Source organism: Maylandia zebra, unplaced genomic scaffold (genome assembly GCF_041146795.1).
Source record: "Maylandia zebra isolate NMK-2024a unplaced genomic scaffold, Mzebra_GT3a scaffold25, whole genome shotgun sequence".
NCBI classification, from domain to species: domain Eukaryota; kingdom Metazoa; phylum Chordata; class Actinopteri; order Cichliformes; family Cichlidae; genus Maylandia; species Maylandia zebra.
The window spans coordinates 345056-365674 of record NW_027490055.1 but is presented as its reverse complement, the minus strand read 5'-3'; the positions used below and the strand labels follow the sequence as shown (position 1 = coordinate 365674).

Sequence of the window (20619 nt, the reverse complement as noted above, 5' to 3'; positions counted from 1 at the left end):
AAAAAGGAGATAGAATATAAGACTCTGAAAGGTTCCAAGCATTTCACTACATATCGTACTGTGTATGACTGTGTACGTGACAAATAAAATTTGAATTTGAATTTGAAGGTCTTATACCAGTGGTTCCCAGACTTTTTTTGCTGGCCCCCCCTTTGTTTTACAAGAAAAATGTTCGCGCCCCCCCGCGCGTGCACACGCACTAACACATCCTCCAACCACACACGCCCATATTTTGCTCCATTGCGGTTTATTTCACACCTCAAACATTTAGTAAATAATTAAGCAAATACAAGTAATCTGCAATAAATTACAGGTAGTAAGAAAATAAACTACTAACTCTTTTACGCTGTGTCCACACCTACACGGGTATTTTTTTTTTTTTTTTTGGCCTGTCCCGTTTGGCTCTTTTGCCATCAGAATTGTTGTCTAAAGGCAAAGAAAGATGCCCAACGGATTTACTTTACCAAATTGACCATCCCAGCCTTGCCATAATGGTCCATTTGATTCACCTTTTATTGTTTATTTTATTTTCACTTGCTGTATACGGGACAGACTTGACTGGAGAAAGAAGGAGAGAAAGAAAGAGGGAAAGAGAAACAGCTGAGAAGAGGGACGGGGGAGAAGGGCAAAAAACAAAAACCAACAGAATGAGCAGAAAAAATAAATAAATAAATAAAAAAACAAAAAAAGGAAAAAAAATGCATATATCGATCACCTGGATCACCTGTTGAGAAAGAAAAAAGAAAACAAGCAAAAAGGAACAAGAGTAATAGAATAAACAACATCACAATGATATATGGGAATATGACAGTAAATATTAAATATTAAACATTATTGTGCAGCACATAAGATCAACAGAACACAGTGTGCTTTGAGGTAGGAGCCAAAAAGGGTGTAGTTTGTGGGTGTGATCACCCGTGTGTACACCTGTGAGCATGGACGCGCTTGGTTTTTGTTTTTTAAAAGGTTCCTTCATGTAATGATCTGCTAGAGGGTGTGGGGGGGCCACAGCCCCGTCCTCCAGGGCATGAAGCAGGTATGGAGGAGATCAAAACTCCAGACATCCAGAGGCCCCCAGAACACAAGAGACCAAGGAAGACCAACAGAGGGGCAGCCGCGCCACTGTCCCAGAAAGAGCTGAGGAGAGTCCCAGATGAGGGCTCACTCAGCAGCCGCGGAGCAGAAGCCAGGGGGAGTTGCAGTGACGCGCCCGTGAGCTCCGCCGGCAGCCAGCCGTGCCTGAGTGACCGAGCCCCAGGCCGAGAGGCCGGGGGCACCCCACCTCCGAAGTGGCCTGAGCGAGCCCCAGGCTCCAGGCCCCGATAAGCGGCCGCCAAGGAGTGAGCCGGTGTGTACCTGGACGCCCATCCCCGGACACAAAGAACCACCAACGCACCGACACCTGAGGGAGTCCGCCACCGGCAGGGGAAGTGGTGGTGGGGGGAGAGAGACCTCCAAACCTTGGAGGGCCTAAGATGTCCCCAGAGAGGTGGCGCCTGACACCCAACCTGACATATAGACACAGACATACAGGCACACACAGACACAAACATCCATTCCCACCCTCATGCTCTCATATGCACTTACTCCACACTCAACCAACGTGGAGACAGACATAAAGAGACGTTGTACACACGATCACACTCCCGAAGCGTACTCTACAAACCGGGTCTAGGTACCCTTGCCCCTGGAGGGGGGGGAACTGCACCCAGACCCAGGTGGTGTTACCCTTTTCCCTGCGGTGGGGGGAGGCAGACCGCCCCGACTCCGCAGCAGCAGGGAGGCCCCACACTCCAGACCGCAGTCGGACGGCCAACTCCTCCTCCTAGCCCCCCCGCTCCAGCAGGTCGCAGAGGATGGGGGTGAGAGAAGACTCCGAACCTCCCTCCACCCGCTCATTGTAATGTTGATGCATGTGTGTTCTAAGGTGCATTTAAAACCCAGGAGGGCATGGAGCTACCTGCCAGAGAGCAGCAGGTAAGCGCATGGTCCCTCCTGCTAGCCCTCAATGTCTACGTGTATTTAAAATTGAGAGGTGGGCAACGACGCTAGGGGTGGGGTGTACACCCTGATGGTACTTTGGATTCCGTGTATCGTGCCCACCCCCAAGATCCTATATGTATGTGTAATGAGAGTGTGAGTAATGTGAATGTCTAAGTTGTGGGATAAAATTGAGGCAGAGGCAGCCAGAAGGGGACGGGGGGGGTAGCCTCCTCTGCACCCTGGTGACATACCCCTACTCCAAGGTCCTGCATGTGTTGTGGTGGAGCGGGAAGAGGGAGGCAGGTGGAGATGGGGAGGGAAGGAAGGGAGGGGCAAGTGACCCCTCCCTGGGGCCAGCTCCCCCGCTGACCCCAGTTGGCACTCCCACACTCCGCGACCCGCCAGGGAAAGGGGGCCCAGGCCCATCCAGACCGGGGCCCAGTGCAGCAGCGCCTCCCGGCCCCACAGAGCCCGGGACAGTCCACCCAACCCCACCACAGAGAAAACTGCACCCACCCCACCATCCACTCATCTTCCAGACTACATAAGACAATAAACACCCAGGCTGAGATCTTCCTCCACCTCTCCTGTATCTCCCCCTCCTGCAGAGAGAGCCCCTGAGGAGAGGAAAGCTCCTGCGAGATGTGACCATCTCCCCCACCAGTTGAAGAGCCCCCCAGGTGGCTCGATGCACCGGCGGCACCCTGCTCCAGGGCTGGGCCCCCATGCACCCACCTGCCCACAACCCCGGCAACACACTAACCAGGACCCAAGCCCCCGAGGCCCGGCCCGGGTCCCAGCCCAGAGACGGAGCGCCCCCAGAACCTCACGCCCATCCCGGACCCACCCAGGGGCAGACAGGCTACCAGGTCAGTAACCCACGTCCATCAGCACAGACCCTCCCCTAGCCCCGCTGCACGCAGCCGCGAGGAAACAGTCACCTGAGAGCCAACAGAGCCCCTAACCGGACATGACCGCTACCCCGGGTTGAGCCCCCCAAGGAAGATGCCTCCGGGGAACCCCCCGACGCCCTAAGCCTGTCCCTACCCCCACACCAATCACAACAGTGAAGGCGGGACCAAACTATGACCCCCCACCCCCACTAGGTGATGGAGCTGATCAAAGGAGCCCAGAGCAATTGATCTGATGTGGTGGCAGAGGCTGTATCAAGACTAATGTAATCTAATAGATAATTTCTATATTGGTTAGAATTAAGATTATTTTTATTTTTCCAGTTCATGAGGACTGTTTTCTTGGCTATGCATAGGGCAGTGAAAACCATATGGGCGATATTCTTTTCTGAAGTGACATTATCTAAGCTGCCCAACAAACACACTAAGGGGGAAGTTGGAATGTTACATTTCAGACACTTCGATAAGTCTTCACATATCTCGCGCCAAAACTTCTGAACTGGTGGACAGAACCAAAGAGCGTGGATATAATTGTCCGGTGAATTGGTTTGGCAGTGTGAGCAGTTGTTGGTAGACGTAAAGCCCATCTTGAACATCCGATGACCTGTATAGTGCACTCTATGTAATATTTTGTATTGAATTAATTGAAGACTGGGATTTCTGATTAGATGAAAGGTTTTTAAGCAAGTCTGAGACCAGAAGTTTAGGTCTAAGTTAACTGATAAATCCGCTTCCCATTTTGCAATAGGAAGTGATATTGATTCATCTGTTTTAGAAAGCATTCTGTATATTTTGGATAGTAATTTGGGGGTTTTAAGAGTAAGAAATTGAACCACACTTGCTGGTGTTTGTAGTTCAACTTGACCCGGTTTGAATTTCTTTTTTACTATGGATTTAATTTGTTGATATTCTAAAAATCTTTTCTTGTTGATCCCATATTGTGTAACTAGTCCATCAAATGGAATAAATTCTGTTCCTTCTAGTATATGTTCTAAATATTTGATTCCTTTACCACTCCAATCTGAAAAGTTTATCATATTATTGTTTTGTAATATGTCAGGGTTGTTCCAGATAGGTGTACGTTTGCATGGGATTAATGAAGACGCCGTCAATTTTAGAAACTCCCACCATGCTGTCAGAGAAGAGCTGATGTTGATGCTTTTAAAGCATTCATGTCGTTGGATGTTTGAGCTGATAAATGGTAGGTCTGAGATCTCTAGATTATTGCAAAGTGCTTGTTCTACATCTAGCCAAGGTTCATCTAAGAGGGTATGTTTTAGCCATCCTGAGATAAACTGAAGCCTGTTGGCTAAGAAGTAGTGCTGAAAGTTAGGTAGTTCTAATCCTCCTTTATCCTTGGTCTTTTGTAGTGTTTTTAAGCTTATACGTGGGGGTTTATTTTTCCAAAGGAATTTGGACATACATGAATCTAGAGATCTGAACCAATCTTGTGGCGGTTTAGTTGGGATCATTGAGAATAAATAATTAATTTTTGGTAAGACCATCATTTTTATAGCGGCAACCCTTCCCATGAGTGATATGGGTAGACATTTCCATCTAGCCAGATCATCTTCTACCTTCTTTAAAAGTGGGATATGGTTTAATTTAGTTAGATCTGCAAGCTTGGGAGAAACATTAATACCTAAATATTTTATATTTCCCGATTGCAGTGGTGTAGAAGAGGAATTATGGAGGGAGCAATTAATCGGTAGGACTGTAGATTTTGACCAGTTAATTGAGTAATCTGATATTCTTGCAAAAGAGTTTATCAATTCAATCACCCCAGAGATATTGGTTTGTGAATTTTGGAGAAAGAGTAACACATCATCCGCATAAAGGCTGATTTTATGTTCCACGTTCTTGCATTTTATGCCCTGAATTACTGAATTCTGTCTGATTGCTGCTGCTAGTGGTTCAATAAAAATTGCAAACAGTGAAGGGGAGAGTGGGCATCCCTGCCTGGTGCCCCTCAAGAGACAGAAGCGGGAGGATGTCTGGTCATTTGTTCTGACACAAGCTGTTGGGGAATTATATAATATTTTTAACCAGTTTATGAAAGAGGATCCAAAACCAAATTTGTGTAAAGTTGCAAATAGAAATTTCCAGTTAACTCTGTCGAATGCTTTTTCTGCGTCTAAAGAGAATATTGTAGTTTCTAGGTTTTTACTGTATGAGTAGTCTATCAAATTAAGTAATCTACGTGTATTTGTTGATGAGTGCCTACCTTTTACGAAACCAGTTTGGTCAGGATGAATTAAGAGGGGGGTTATTTTCTCCAGTCTCTTTGAGAGAGCTTTGCAGATTATTTTAAGGTCTACATTTATAAGGGATATTGGACGATAGCTTGAGGGATATACAGGGTCTTTGCCTGGTTTTAGCAGGAGATTAATGTTTGCAGAATTCATATTTGATGGAAGTCTGCCCTTTTCTTTAATTTCCAACAACGTTCTGTAGAAAACTGGTGCTAGAATCGTCCAGAATTCTTTGTAGAATTCTGCAGGAAAGCCGTCTGGACCTGGAGCCTTATTATTGGGCATACTTATCAGGGCTTCCTGGAGTTCACCTGGTGTCAGTGGTGAATCCAGTGCCATTGCTTGAGTGTCCAATAATTTTGGAAGAGTTATGTTGTCCAAAAACTGATCAATTTCTTTTTTAGATGGGTTTATTTGTGGTGAATACAATGTTTTATAGAAATCCCTGAAAATGTTGTTTATTTGTATCGGTTCATATATTGTGTTCCCAGATGAATCTTGAACAGCACATATAGTTGTTTTTTCTTTATTTATTTTTAGCTGGTTTGCTAGAAATTGACCGGATTTATTACCATGTTCATAATTTTGTAAGCGTAGTCTTTGTACTAAGAATTTTGTTTTTTTATTAATTATCTCATTTAATTCTAGTTTTGTTTTGCGTATTTTGTTCAATGTTTCCTGATCTTGGTGGGACGCGTAGGCTTCTTCTAGTGATTTGATGTTTTTTTCTAATTCCTGAATATTTTTGTTTTCTTTTTTCTTTTTATGTGATGAGAAAGAAATTATTTTACCTCTCATCACAGCTTTCCCTGCTTCCCATAGAACAGAAGCTGATGTTTCGGGAGTGTCATTATAGTCCAAATATGAAGTCCATTCCTTTTTAAAATATTTAATAAAGTCTTCATCTTTAAGTAGTGATATATTAAATCTCCAGTTTTTTCTTGGCGTGGTATTATTCTTGTGCATTAGTGTTAAAGATACAGGAGCATGATCGCTGACAGCTATAGGGTGAATCTCAGTGTCTGAAATGTCACTCAGCAGTGAGCTGCTGACCAAAAAATAATCCAGACGAGAGTAGGAGTGATGGACATGTGAGAAAAAAGTATATTCCTTACTGGTGGGGTGAAGGGAGCGCCATGCATCGCAAAGACCAAAGTCGCTCATATACTGTTTGATTATATACACGGGTATTTTTGAACACGCAGCTGTTTCGTCCACGTAAACGGCGTTTCGAATCACCGCGTTTACGTGTGGACGAGGAATACAGAGTTCTTCACGCAACGTCAAAGGTATGTGTCTTTTTTCACGTCACGCTGTGGCCACATTATTGTTTACATGAGATGAATTGCAGGATGGCAGATAGAGACAAAATACTGTTAATCTGACTGTCTGCAGGTTTTACACGCAGTTACTGTCCCTCCATTTACAAAGGCAGAGGCGTCACGGTGTCATTATTTTACTGTAGTTGTTTTTTTTCTGTGTAATAATATTCAACATTGCTATCAATACATTTTTCAAAAAATGCCTCTCTGTGCAAAATGGGTTCAAAAACATAAATAATTGTAGGATCCTGTTTGTCTGTGCACCTAAATCCCAGTAGAAGTCAGTCTGGAGGAACATGGTCATGGTTCTGGGCCATTTGAGCCAGCATTTTGAGGTTCTTATATTCCTTGTGTAGCTTCTTGTCTGTGAGATGCCCGTTGGGTCTCTCCTCTGTGTCGCCAGTATGTGTCTGTCATGTCGTCTGTGTTTACATCCCTCCCTCCATGTCTCGTCTCCCTTGACTATTTCCATGTTTCCCTCTTTGTGTCTCCTTCCTCTGTCTCCCCAGTCAATCATGTTCTCATGTGCGTTCCTCTCTAGCGACCTTAGTGTTTCCTGTTTTATTTTAATAATAATAATAATAATGGATTGCATTTATATAGAGCTTTTCGAGACCCTCAAAGCGCTTTACAATACCACTATTCATTCACTCTCGCATTCACACACTGGTGGAGGCAGCTACAGGTGTAGCCACAGCTGCCCTGGGGCAGACTGACAGAAGCGAGGCTGCCATATCGCGCCATCGGCCCCTCTGGCCATCACCAGTAGGCGGTAGGTGAAGTGTCTTGCCCTAGGACACAACGACCGAGACTGTCTGAGCCGGGGCTCGAACCTGCAACCTTCCGGTTACAAGACGAGCACCCAACTCTTGAGCCACGATCAAGAGATTCCCGTTTTGTCAGTCTCTCGTCTCGTGTTCAGTGTTTGGCTTCCCTGTGCGCCCCAGCTGGGTTCCCATGTGTTTCTGCTTCCTTCATCACACCTCTGTGTATTTAGTGTGTGAGTTTTTCTTTGCTCTCATGTGTCATATTCAGGTATTCATGTGTTCTGTGTCCAGACTTCATGTTCCCGTGTTTGGTGTTAGTTTCCTCCTACCCTTTGTCTTGTAGTCATACTTCATGAACAGCAGTAGAAGTGACTCTGAGCTCAACCAGCAGGAAGTGAGCAGCAGCTACATGCTGTGGTTAGTGTCAGGAAGGAACGCTGTCAGAAGGCCAGATTAGCAGCCCAGCTCACAGTAACAAAATCTGAAGGCTGAACTGATTTGAAAACATTTAGAGCACTATGAAATAAAAAGGAGAACTATTTTAAAACAGATTTTAAATTCCAAACGGATCCTGATCTCCTCACCTCTCACTTGGTTATTTAAAGAAAGTAGTGTCTCTGTCCCAAGAACACTCAGGTTTGAGTCATCACAGTTCAAATGGCTGAAACATTTCCCTCCATGATAAATACAGAATACACGTTTAAACAAAATTTAACAACAAAAAAAGTCCATATTTAATGTTTCCAGATTCACTGGTGTTATGAAATTCATCTAAAGGCTTTTTAACCACAAATCTTTGTTCATTTAAACTTCAATGTATTGTATTTTATGCAATATTCTCTGATGTCGCTTTTCTTAATGTAACCACATGTAGCAATACAAAAAGGACCACCACAGCACCACGCCATCACACAGCACCACGCCATCACGCAGCACCACGCCATCACACAGTGTAACGGAGCGGAAAGGCTGATTATGTTTCCAAGATGGTTTGTGTTTTTTAAAAGGAAGGAAACCTTCCTCAAAGCGGGCAGAGCAGTGGAGCCGCCGAGGGAAAAGCACACGATACAAAAACTGTAGAATTAAAAATATAATTTATTATATTTAAATAGTTAAAAAGGTAAAATGAATTAAAACAACCTTGGCCAAGGGAAGACACAATAAAAATCAATAACACACAACATTAAAAGTCCAGTGGGATCCACCACGGCCTAAAAGTCACAGAAAACTAAGAAATCCAGCGTATTAGTCAAAGAGGGAAACCCAGCGGAGTCCTCGCCTTCCTCCCCGCATTCCACGTCCCGGTGCACTGAAGGAAGGGAGGGAGCGGCAGTCACTATTCCTTTGACAGTTTACTTTATAAAAAGGATAAGTCAAAGACTTACCCGGGTGGGCAGAGCTCTCAACTCCGCCCGCCGCTTCCTTAAACTGGAATCGGTACCGCTGTCTCACTGCTCCTGTTCTCTCGCAGTACACAAGCTGGCTCTTATCGTTATTGCCGTCCGACTGCCACTGTCTCGTCCCCAGTCGCTGGTCATCTTTTCCTCCCCAGCCGCTGGTCATCTTTTGCTCCCCAAGCGCTGGTAATCTCTTTCTCCTCAGTCGCTGGACATCTGCTCCTCTCCAGTCGCTGATTGTCTTCCTCTCATCGTCTCTCTCTTTCTGATCATCTCCCCTCCGATCATGTCTCTTCCTCTGTCTGTGTTGCTCGCATTCTTCTCGCATTCCCTGTCCGTGTCCCTTGTGAACACCGGCTACAACCCTTTTATGTGTCATTGAGCACTCTGTAAATTACCTTTTTTCTCTCAGGTGTGTCCAATTAGTAAAAACGGGAGAAAGGGCGGAGTCTCTCCAGGACAATTTGCCGGCAACTAAAACATGCAAACTAAATAAAACACTGCACAAAAATATAACCAATGCATGCAATATAAAAAACAAATATGTACACTTCACATTAAAATACAGCACAGCAAAACAACGTCCGTCCTTCCCTGGATGACAACAGCACCACACCATCACGCAGCACCACACCATCACGCAGCACCACACCATCACACAGCACCACACCATCACGCAGCACCACACCATCAGGTATTTATTTGGGAAAAAGGACAAATAAGATTACAGATTACAAATGTTGTTTCTGTCATAAAACCTAAACCTTTGAATTGCATGACTTTCACCGTTGAAATACCTCCAGGTGCACACACACACACACACACACACACACACACAGACACACACACACACACACACAGACACACACACACACACGCACAGACACAGACACACGCACAGACACAGACACACACACACAGACACACAGAGACACAGACACACACACACACACACACACACACACACACACGCACAGACACAGACACACACACACACACACACACACACACACACACACACACACACACACACACACACACACACACACACACAAACATTTTTCTCCTTGAAACTGGAGACAGGATTATAACCCAAATTCCACAAAGAGGTGAGATTATGTGTAAAGTGTAAATAAAACAAAACACAATGATTTTAAAATCTCACAAACACGTTTTATTCACCATCGAACACAGAAAACATTGTATGTTCAAACTGAGTCTCAGAAAACTCAGAAAAGTTGAGATGGAGGAAGCTGACGAGGCTGATTGTCCAGAGATGGTCTTTTGGGCCTCAGCTGACAAACACAGGCACGAGTCTGTCATGGCTGTTACGGGCTCCTGAGTTCGCTGTCTGCAAACAGAGTAAAGGAAAAGCCAGGCGACTGTGCTCCACAAACACTGTTGTCTTCTCTGAGCCAAAGCTCATAAGGCTGACTGAAGCAAACTGTTAACGAATACTGAAATTCACAGTGAATTCTTGAAAGTGAGTTTTCAAAAACGTGGTGACACTCCTGGGCCACTCTCACATGTGGTGGGCTCCACAGGAGACGGACCGTCACAGCTCTGAATGCAGGCCTCAGTGCCTACACTCACTCAAAGCTCCCTGTGTGGGTTCTCTGTGGGTACTCCAGTTCTTCCCACAGTCCAAAGACATGCAGTTAGCGGGATTAGATTAACTGGTGATTACACAAGAATGTGAAGGGTTGTTGTCCCTGCAGGAAGAGGAAGGGGAACTGAACAAATGTGGCTAGTCCCATAAAATGACGCCCACCAAACTGTCAAATAAAGATTTTATGAGCGTAGCATGATGTCCAAGCATCCTTTAGTGGGACTACGCACAGACCAGCACCATGCACATCACTGGCACGCTGTTCCCTGAATTATTACCCTTTTAATGATTAAAAATGAGTAGTCAGTGTATTGATTATTTTGTGTTCTGTCATGGAGTAAGAAATGAGAGAAATGCAAAGGCAGTCCTCAAAAACAAGCAGGTTAAATTAAAAACTCGATTATAATTAGTTTGGATTCCTCAGGGAAATGTACAACACCACAATTCTTCAGTCGCTGCTGGATTTAATCTCTTCATGGAATTTCATCGTCATCAAATCCAGTGTTCAAACTGCACGACATTACTCTCATTACTAAGCTGTCACAAAAGAAACACCCATGATGGATAAAACTAAAGAGCTCTCTCAAGCGCTTCACAAGCTTCTTGCAGCAAAACAGCCTGATTGCTCTGGTTACAGAAGAACCAGGTCCCAGTGAGCACTGTTGGGACCACAAAGACCTGAGCCAGTACAACTGTTTCCAAGTAACAACAATATTGTTTTTCATCTCATTTACTTGGTCAAAGGCTTTCTCTGCATCAACACAGTATAAACTCTGGCTGCACAGAGGGAGCTGAGGACAACAGCCACAGCACCGCGTCTTCCTGTGATAAAAGCAGATATGTTTTTTTAGTTTGACATGTTGTATTACCACAATTGATCTAAAATCAGACAAAAAACATAAAATCAGAGTAGAAACAAGTTTTTACTGTAAGAACCACAAACATGTTTAATGAATCACAACTTGAAATAGAAACTGTACATTTTAAAAAACTATGCACAAGTTTTAAAACAACACAGTTACATGCAGCTATTACCTAAAAATGCAGCCAAGGCGTTTTTTTATTTTTATTTTTTAAAACCTTTTCAAACTTTTTACAGAACAGTCAGGTGTTCTCCACCGAATACGTTTTTGCTTTTGCTTGCAACAGGCCTGGAGTGCCTGGGCGTGCTGTTTTTAGAAGACTTATTTGTATAGTATTCAGGAAAATGATAACAGTACCCTGTGTCGCATATTGACTCTGGGTACTGTTGAAACAACCTCTGTGCATGGAGAGTTTAGGTAGCTGCTCTGCACTGTGCTGCATCGTTGTGGGGTCTACTTTACCATGTTTCACGTTGAATGTGGGAGAAGAAACTAATGTGGTTAGGAGGGACTTCTCATTAAGAGCTAGTTACTGTCATTATAAATGGCCTGGATGACAGGCCACTCCAAATAGTTCCAGATTATCCAAAGTTAAGAAGAGACAAATGTCATCTACTTTGTGCAGAGAGTATCAGTTCATACATATTTCTTTCTTCCCTAATGGGCTTCCAGATAGATGAGCATTGCATTCATCAAACACACGTTGGAGGCCTGTCATGGTGCAGGGCCAGTCTAAATGCTGCCTCTAACCAAAAAGGCATAATGAGTATTTGAATCTGTTACACTGACTGTAGTATGGAATAGGAATGGGTCATGGATGACAATTCAGTTGGTAAAATACTCTCTGTCCAATTTGAGGATGCACTAAGATAAAGAATTTGCACTTTTATTTATAATGAGCAGTGTTGGGACTAACGCGTTATTAAGTAACGCGTTACAGTAACTACGTTATTATTGTGGTAACGAGCACGGTAACTAGTTATTATGCCAAAACCAGGAACGCGTTACTCGTTACTGGGATTTAGATAGGCTCGTTACTCGTTACTTCGTGTGGTGGCTATCGCGGAGCTTCCACAGATTCAGTAACATTAGCAAGTGGTGGAGGCCAGCAGGTGGATGAAGGAAAAGAGACCCGAGGCTGCCGCAGGTCCAAGTGTGAACTGAACTTCAGGTAAGAAGTTATGACCTGCAGTCTCTCTGGGTCAGATATAAACCAAGTTTAGGTGGAGTTTATTTTCGTTATGCTGACTTTTTCCGTACTGCGTGCTAGCTAGCATGACGGAGTTTCTATACAGCTGGGTGGTGCTATGAAGTTAATGATGTTGAACTTTATTTTGTTCATAAGTTATTAGAGTTGCCAACCGTCCTGCCTGGTATTCAGAGAAAATATTACGCGTTTCTTATTGAGGTGAAAAGGAACAGTTTGTCCCGTAATTCAGCTGCAATGAAAAAGACACAAAGCTGGAGTTATTCTATGTCTTTGCTGCACAGCTGCCTCTTCTTCTCTCATTCTCCCCCTCCCTCTCCTGTTTCTACTTCAATCATGAAACTGATCAATGATCAGCTGATCGGCTCTCTTGTTTGTTTATCGCTCACTTTGCGCCGAAAGAGGAAACCAGCGGATAAACAACAGCAGCACGTTTAAGCTTGATCAGCTGTTGTTAGAATTTATTTAATATTAATTTCTAGTATCAGCTGATGTTTGCTGGAGCCACAGCTGTAAAGCTGCTGGTCATGATGTCGGTTTGGATATGTGGTGAGAGGGAAACATGAAGATGAAACCAGGAGATGTCCTTACTGAACCATCAGAGCTGTGATGGAGAAACAGGTTTACCTTTTAGGTGACATGGATGAGTTGAAGTTATGAACTGTTTCTGAGAGACAAATAACACCAGGATCCTTTTTTAGGTAGCTGACAGCTGGTAACTGTGCAGGGGCGGGTCTAGCAAACTGTGGCCAGGGGGCATGTAGGGCATTAACAGGGAGAGGGGGGCACAAAGAAATACTTTTCTTTCTTATTCTCATTTAAAATGTCTAGCTTTTAAAAAATAATTATCTGAGTCTTACAACAAACGATTGATAGATTGATGCATATATACCATCAGAACAGTGTACATCACTGTCACAACAGTGTTTATTTTCATTCAAAGGCTTTATGATTTTTCCTATAATGGCAGCCGGTCTCTAGTCAAAACGCCCGGGCCGATTTTCTGTCCCAGTCCAGCCCTGTATGCAGCTCATCTGCAGTCTGGTGTTACCTACATCTTCCTATTCAGAAGGCAGAATTTCTGAGTGCAATCGAAAGCACCACGACTGCAGTTTTTGTGTTGGATGTAAAAGGTGCACATGACGCTGTGACGTAGGCTAGAATCATGGCAGCAGTCAATGACGGTCCAGGCGTGGGATTTCTCTCGTGGAAATATGCACATTATCTTTTCCTTTCTATTGGTAGGTGGCACAGTGCACTGTGGCAAGTAAGCAAGCTAGAAGACTGCAAAGTTATGGAAGAAACACATTAACAAGAGAATTCTGAGTAAAACCAAAGTTACTTTCCCTAGTAACTAGTTACTTTAAAAGTAACGAGTAACTTGAAGTAACTGAGTTACTTTTGAGAGCAGTAACTAGTAATGTAACTACGTTACTATTTTAAAGTAACTTACCCAACACTGATAATGAGTACATAAATAAATACCCTGTTACTAAATTCTGCTCACCACAGTCTTTTTACCAATACAAGTAAAGATATTGGCAAATCAGGCATCACTATGGCTCTCGTCTGTGCCGAGAGTTGCACCTGATGCATGGACTCTCTGTGGTCCATAAACTATGTGCAGATCAAGTTGAAAATTCACAGCAGGCCAAAACGACCCTTAGGCTACTGGTCCTCTGATGGCCAGTCCACCACTGGTTATATGCATGTGACAGCACATTGCAAGGTGTAAGCTAGACAGCTGACAGGAACAAGTGCCCAACTAGCTTCAGCTCACTGTGTGACTATAGCAGCTCAATGTGAAGTCTAAAAACTCAGATCAGCATCCACCATGTTAGGAGCAGAGGGAAAGAGGCACAGGCAGAGTGATGCAGAGAGAAAAGAGGGATACGAAGCTAGTTTGCATGTGTGTGTGAGGGAGAGAGAGGACATCAGCAGATGGCATCAGTGTCTGTGAGGCTGCAACAAGAAGAAGACGCTAGCAGGAGAAAGAGGGAGGAGAACGTGTTTGTCGAGATACTTGGAGGCTTCAGGACGATACCTTTTAAAATTGAACAACAGAGCCGGGTGAGCCAAGTTATTTAGTGCGTCATTGAAAAATAATAACAGCCTACTAATTAAAAGAGGTAAGCCGGGTAATTAATTTCAGCTGTATCTATCACAACTGGTATTTTTCACATGATAAGGACTTTTGTTATATCCCAGTTGTTCGTAATTGTTGTGATATTTTGCACAATGAGATTATGATGTTTCATATGTGTACAGTCAAATTTTCTGCTAAAAACCCAGTTTTTTCCTAATTTGGGGATTTGTATCCTCTAAGGTTTGAAGCCTTGTATCTAATTTTTCTTTCCCCACCATTAACGTGCAGGACAGCATGCTGACTTTGCCATTTGATGAACAGTCCTCCAATCAAACCATCAGTTCAGTAAGGATGAGTTGGACCTCTAACAAATTAGTCAAATTGATTAAGCCAGAGATTGACAGAGCCCCAGAGGAAAGCCTTGATACCAGGAGGGAGGATGAACTGAGGGATGTTGAAGTGAAGGAGGAGGAAAGTGAAGCAGGAGATCCAGCTTGGCTCAGAAGAAGGGCTTCTCAAAAGAAGAAACTGAGCCACTCTTGCCTGGACCGGGTTCGACTACGACGGATTGAAGCAAATGCGCGGGAAAGACACCGTATGCATGGACTTAACAATGCATTGGACAGCCTGAGAAAGGTGGTTCCCTGTTATTCCAAGACACAAAAGCTGTCCAAAATAGAAACCCTCCGCTTGGCCAAGAACTACATCTGGCTTCTCAGTGAGATCCTGAGCACTGGCAAAAGGCTGGACTTGCTCACATTCGTTCAGACTCTGTGCAAAGGTCTCTCTCAGCCAACCACTAACCTTGTCGCTGGCTGTCTCCAGCTCAACACCTGCAGCCTCATCTCACAACCCGACGAGGAGTCATTGTCTCTGTACGCAGCCTATGATCACCATCCTGGTCCCGAGGCTGGGGGCTCCACCACAGCGGGTAGCGGTAGGTCTCTGCGGCCCTTTGGCTCTTTCTGCAGCCCCTTTGAGTCTGTAAACGACAGTTCCTCTCCAGACAGTTCTGGTTCTCTGGATATGGGGACTCTGAGCCCACCCTTCAACTTCAGTGGGCTTTTCACCCTCAAACACGAGGAACCGGTCGACTACCGAAGTTGTCACAATGGTCTCCGCTATTGTCCCATCAATCAGGCCTCCAGCTCAGACCTTGGTCCCTATGACATCCAACTCCGGGGACAGTTTTACCAGGTGCAGGGGGAATTAAACAAGCCTTTCCATAATTAATAAACAGCATATAAATGGATGAGTTCTTAAGAAGTTCAGTAGTGCCAACAATAACAGGGAAAAAGCTAGGGTTTGTGAGTGCATGATGAGAAAGTAGTAAGTCATCTTCACTGAACTGTCTGCGGACGACAACCTGTAATGTGACAGACACAGACGGACACACACACAAGGAAAACATGCAGAGTCCCATAATAATAATAATAATAATAATAATAATAATAATAATAATAATAATAATAATAATAATAATAATAACAATAATCTGTTAGCTACATAATGACTTTTTCTTCTTGTGGGCCAAATCGCTGAGGGTTTTACCCAAAACACATGAATACTTTTAAAATATCAGGGCATTTATCCAGAACTTTGCTCCCTGAAACTACATTTAAATTGAATGCACGGCCGTTTCCATGGTGTTTTTGCTGCAGCTGGCATGCTGGATGAACAGAACAAATGTGGTGTGATATTGTGATCCTCTCTGTTTTGCTTTACGTAGTAAATTATTATAAGGATGTCAAATGCATTTTGTGTGTTTCTGTAACTCCACTTTGTTTGTTTTAGCAGCTGCTGGGTGAATGTTCGATGGCGAGCTGTTGTTCTGCATTACATCTTTACCACATTTGTCACAGCTTTGTTTTCACTGACAAATACATGATGAAAATAATATTCTGCTGATAACAACAAGTCTCTGTTTCATTAATAATGTTTGGATTCATTGTGTTACACAATGATGAAAGTGTCAGTGTTTCAGCAGCTTTCCAGAGCTGACTTCAGGCAGGTATATACTGTGTACATGGACGTGTATGCTATGTTGAACTATGTGTACTATTTACTATCATTTAAAGTCTTATTATGTTCCTTGTGATTGATGTTGTGATTTGGCACTGTGTTAAATGTAATTAATTTGGCCCAAATAAATGTAACAACAATAGTTACTGTTTACTTCAGCTTAGCATTAACAATTATATTTGAAGTATTGATTCTTCAACTCTGCAGATATTTGGCAGATTCGGCTCCAGTGGTCAAAGAGAAGATTTACATGCACAGGCAGCACTTTGAGTGAAATGTAATTGTTAACTGGTGCTATGTTAATAAAACTCACACATCGTAATGAATTGCATTTAAAGCAGTATGTGACTAATGTCAGATGTTACAGTGGTCATGCACTAAACACTGACGATAAACGTCTTCCCAGCTGTTCACATGCTCAGTACATTTAATGAACAATTTCCTCTTCCTACAATTTTTACATTACAAATTCAGCCCCAAAGGACATTGGTCCGTCTTTTTCACAGCAGATCTTCATGGACTGATGGAAAATGTTAAAGCTCTGATGTGAATTACAGTTAGAAGATGCAGAGTTTTCTCTGTTATTAAAGCAATGAATTGAACTTGTGATGCATGAAGCTAGTCGCTGATAGAGGTTTCCAACAAGCTCCGGAGTCACAGGGTGACCAAAGCAGCAGGAAGCTGAATATTGCCAGGAGCATTTTAATAAGAAAGTACTCAGAGGCCCTCGTGGGATGTGGCTTAACAGCCAGTCAACAGGTGATTTGCATTTTATATCCGAATCACTTTGGGATGACTCGATATATCTTCCATGACCTCTGGACCCAGAAGACGCCATCCTGTTTCTGTGGTTGGCACTGTCCCACCTTTTGTTTTGGCAGGATTGTCGTGTGTAATCCTGTAAAGGTTTAGAGAAACACTGGGATACTTACTGTTATACATTTAAACTACTTCCTGTTTCAAAGCTCCAGTTTCCATCACACATCCACCCATCCATGCATTCATCTCATCATTCTTCTCTTCTGTTTTAACTTTTCAATTTTAAGCAAATGCCACACATGGAAGCTCTGCACTGTTTTCTTTTATTGCTTCTATTTTGTGATATAATTTTAATCTTGTGTCTTTGCCTTAGAAAAGCTCAGCTATTTTTTTGTTGTTATAACAACTTAAATATTTATCCAAAAAAGGGGAAAAAAGTTTGCTTTGTCTTTGTTTATCATGGACTGGGAAACCCAGCAGTACTTTAACTACAGGGGAGTAAGAGCCTGGCTTCATTAGAGGGGTGGAAGTAATATCAATCATCCCACTGGTCTGGGATCAGATACAGCACCAGGTCATGTCAAGAACACCATGTCCTGATATTTCAAACTAATCAATAGATTAGCAGCAACTGTAACGCAGTATTTGATCAATCGATCAATTTTATTTATATAGCACTAAAAACAACAACTGTTGACCAAAGTACTGAACAATAAAATAATCAGATAAAATTTAAAAGTTAAATAAAATGAAAGAAAATAATAAGAATAAAATAATGACAGACTCAGACAGAATTAAAAGCCAAAGAGTAAAAATGGGTCTTTAAACGAGTTTTAAAAGTATCCAGTGCTGGAGAGGTCCTGATATGCAGTTTATTCCACAGAGCAGTCACAGCAAAAGCCTGATCTCCTCTGTGTTTTAATCTGGACCTGGGGACAACTAGAAGCATTTGGTCCGCAGACCTCAAACATCTTGCTGGAGTATACCGATTTAAAAGATCAGAAAGATATATAGGAGCTAGTCCATGCAATGTTTTAAAGACAAGTGTCAAGATCGTGTAGCGAGGTGAGTATAGGGGATATGTGCTCTTGCTCCCACGTGCCAGTCAGAAGCCTTGCTGCAGCATTTTGAACCAGCTGTAGTCGGCCAATAGATGACGAGCTAACACCAGAGTAGAGGCTGTTGCAGAAGTCGAGGCGAGATGACTCACGGAAATCGCACGGCCCGTGACAATTCTGTTTATCACAGTCTTTGAGTTGATCTTCAGAGGAGCAAGCAGGTAGTTAACGGTTAAGTTCACATCAGGCCAAAGGCTTCCACCGCCAAGGACACACATAAATGAAATATGCTGATGATGGCCCCATGTACAAACAGGCTCTTAAAGTGCTCGGTGAGTTGTTCACATGGGGATAACACCACCTTTGTGGAGAGTTCATTCTGCAGTTTACTGAAAAGCCGCTACAGCGCCGGTGGAGGAGCTACACTGGAGACCTGTCTGATGACTGATGGGGAAGGCAGCCAGAAGTGTGGTGCTACCAGAACATTCTGCAGCAAGTGCTGTTTGTGTTTATTTGTTTTATCTTTGTCTAACATTTAAATTTGTTTGATGATCTGAAATATTTAAGTGTTACATACCCCCCCCACACACACACACACCGCTGTACATGCATACCCCAAATAGCCTCCGTTCTCACACTGTGACCAACCTCTGACATACCACAGAAAGCGAGAGGTAATGAACTCAAGGCTGTGGCAGCTTTGAGCCTCTACAAGTCTTTCACAGATAACTATCACATTTGCTGCTCTTACACAAAGTACACAAGAGAAGACCCCTGTGTAAGTGACCTAGTGGCTGTCACAGCGTGTGGCTGGAATGAATGACAGCAGAGATCCCACTGAGCCAACACAGCAGCAATAATGAACGTGGGACTCATTGAGCATATGAGCCTGTGAGAGCTGTCGGTCTGTAAAAAAGGACATAGTACAAGAAATCCCAATTTCAGTTCATTGATTTAAAACGAGGTAGCTGAAGAAAATGATCCACAGCGAGGTCATACCTAACAATAACAACAGAAACCCCCACTGGGCAGGAGGCTCCTTATTTTGGGCTCTTTCAGAACATATCTGAGAGTGAGAGCAGAACACAGGAGACACGAGGGTTTGCAATGAGGAAATGTATTAACAGTGAAGAGCTATTTACAGGCACAGTGTATTTACAAGGCAGGACGTGTATAGAAACGCAGAGCCAGGACGTTATCAGAAGCCAGACTGGGCGGCACGGAGAGAGACCGAGAGGCGGGATGCTGGGATGTAAACCAAAACTTCAGCCCCAATAAAGATGATCTCCACGGGTGAGCAGGCACACAGGCACTCCTGAAAGGACCATGCTCCGACACTAGACATGCGTCGCGCTGCTCCTTAAGAACGCTTCTGATGAATGCGTCTGGTGAAGAACAGGTGTGCCAGAGGCTCAGTGTAGCCCCGCCTACCTGTGCCAAAAAAGGAGACACAAAACCAGACAAAGACAAAAACAGCACACAACAATAATCGGGCTCCTAATAACATCATGTCCTTCTGTTTATTCAATGTGTGAGTGTTTTTCAGCTTTGAACGATGTCACTCAGCATAAGTAAATTCAGAGCCACCTGTAGCCCCTCTGCATGCACACACCACCCCAAACAACAACGGTGTTGTGCAAATTTCATTTTGTTTGACTATAACTAGCTTTCAGTAATAAATGCTAGTAATTAGTAATGTTAGTAACAAACGTAACTGTAATATTTAAGAATAATAACAATATAATAATGTTCTTACTAATAGCAGCAACAGTAATATTTACCATGACAGTGGACTTGTGCACTTCCATCTGTCAGGAGGCCTTTTAAAGTAGTTGCACATACAAAACCCCTGATATCATCTTGATGATATCATAATGATTTTGTTATTTATTAAATAAAATGTCATGTTGTTTCTCAGCCAGAAAATTGTGTAACAACAAAATGGTGTGCACACTTTTCCTTCTGTCAATCTTTGATCTGATTGGTTGGCTGCTAGCTGTCTCTTCGGGCCACAGATGATCCAAAAGGCCCATCTGGCAGCCTTCTCAGGGTGCTGATTAGTAATGGATACAGTCCACTGTATCCTTCCCACTGCCTATAACAACTCCCTTGGGTGTCTTGTACATGCCACCCACTTACAAGCTGGGCACATGGCAGGCCTTTCTGAGAAGCTTTCCCCCAATAACCACCGACACACATAAAAACATAAATAACAAAAATGAAATAGTTTTCCCATAAAAAGCCTTGGTTGCTTCTCTTCAGGTTAGCCAGCTGCGATAAGTCAGAGCTCACACGGTTAACTTGACCCAGCAGCGGTTGAGTGCTTTGATATGACCCCCCAGGTGCTATCAGTGCATCGTTTTTGTTTTCATTTCTTATTTTT

At 43.4% G+C, this 20619-nt stretch overlaps 1 protein-coding gene across 3 annotated transcripts; it reads left to right on the top strand.

The window, feature by feature from the left end:
• Positions 1-12222: 12222 nt before the first annotated feature.
• LOC101485430 (neurogenic differentiation factor 6-A) lies at positions 12223-16739 on the top strand. 3 transcript variants are annotated; one of them, XM_076881577.1, is made up of 2 exons: positions 12223-12275; positions 14686-16739. In XM_076881577.1, exon 2 carries the CDS (start codon positions 14692-14694, stop codon positions 15628-15630), a length of 939 nt encoding a protein of 312 aa, XP_076737692.1. In that variant the 5' UTR covers positions 12223-12275; positions 14686-14691; the 3' UTR covers positions 15631-16739. The 3 variants fall into 3 exon arrangements, with proteins under 3 accessions (XP_076737692.1, XP_004572149.3, XP_004572150.3); XM_004572092.4 differs by lacking the exon at positions 12223-12275 and adding an exon at positions 14246-14381; XM_004572093.4 differs by lacking the exon at positions 12223-12275 and adding an exon at positions 14291-14440.
• The last annotated feature ends 3880 nt before the right edge of the window (positions 16740-20619 follow it).

Coding starts and splice junctions, on each gene's coding strand:
- LOC101485430 (XM_004572092.4), top strand. CDS start 14,253: ATGGCATCAGTGTCTGTGAGGCTGCAACAAGAAGAAGACGCTAGCAGG. Junction 14,382..14,685: donor AAATTGAACAACAGAGCCGG/GTGAGCCAAGTT, acceptor ATTAACGTGCAG/GACAGCATGCTGACTTTGCC.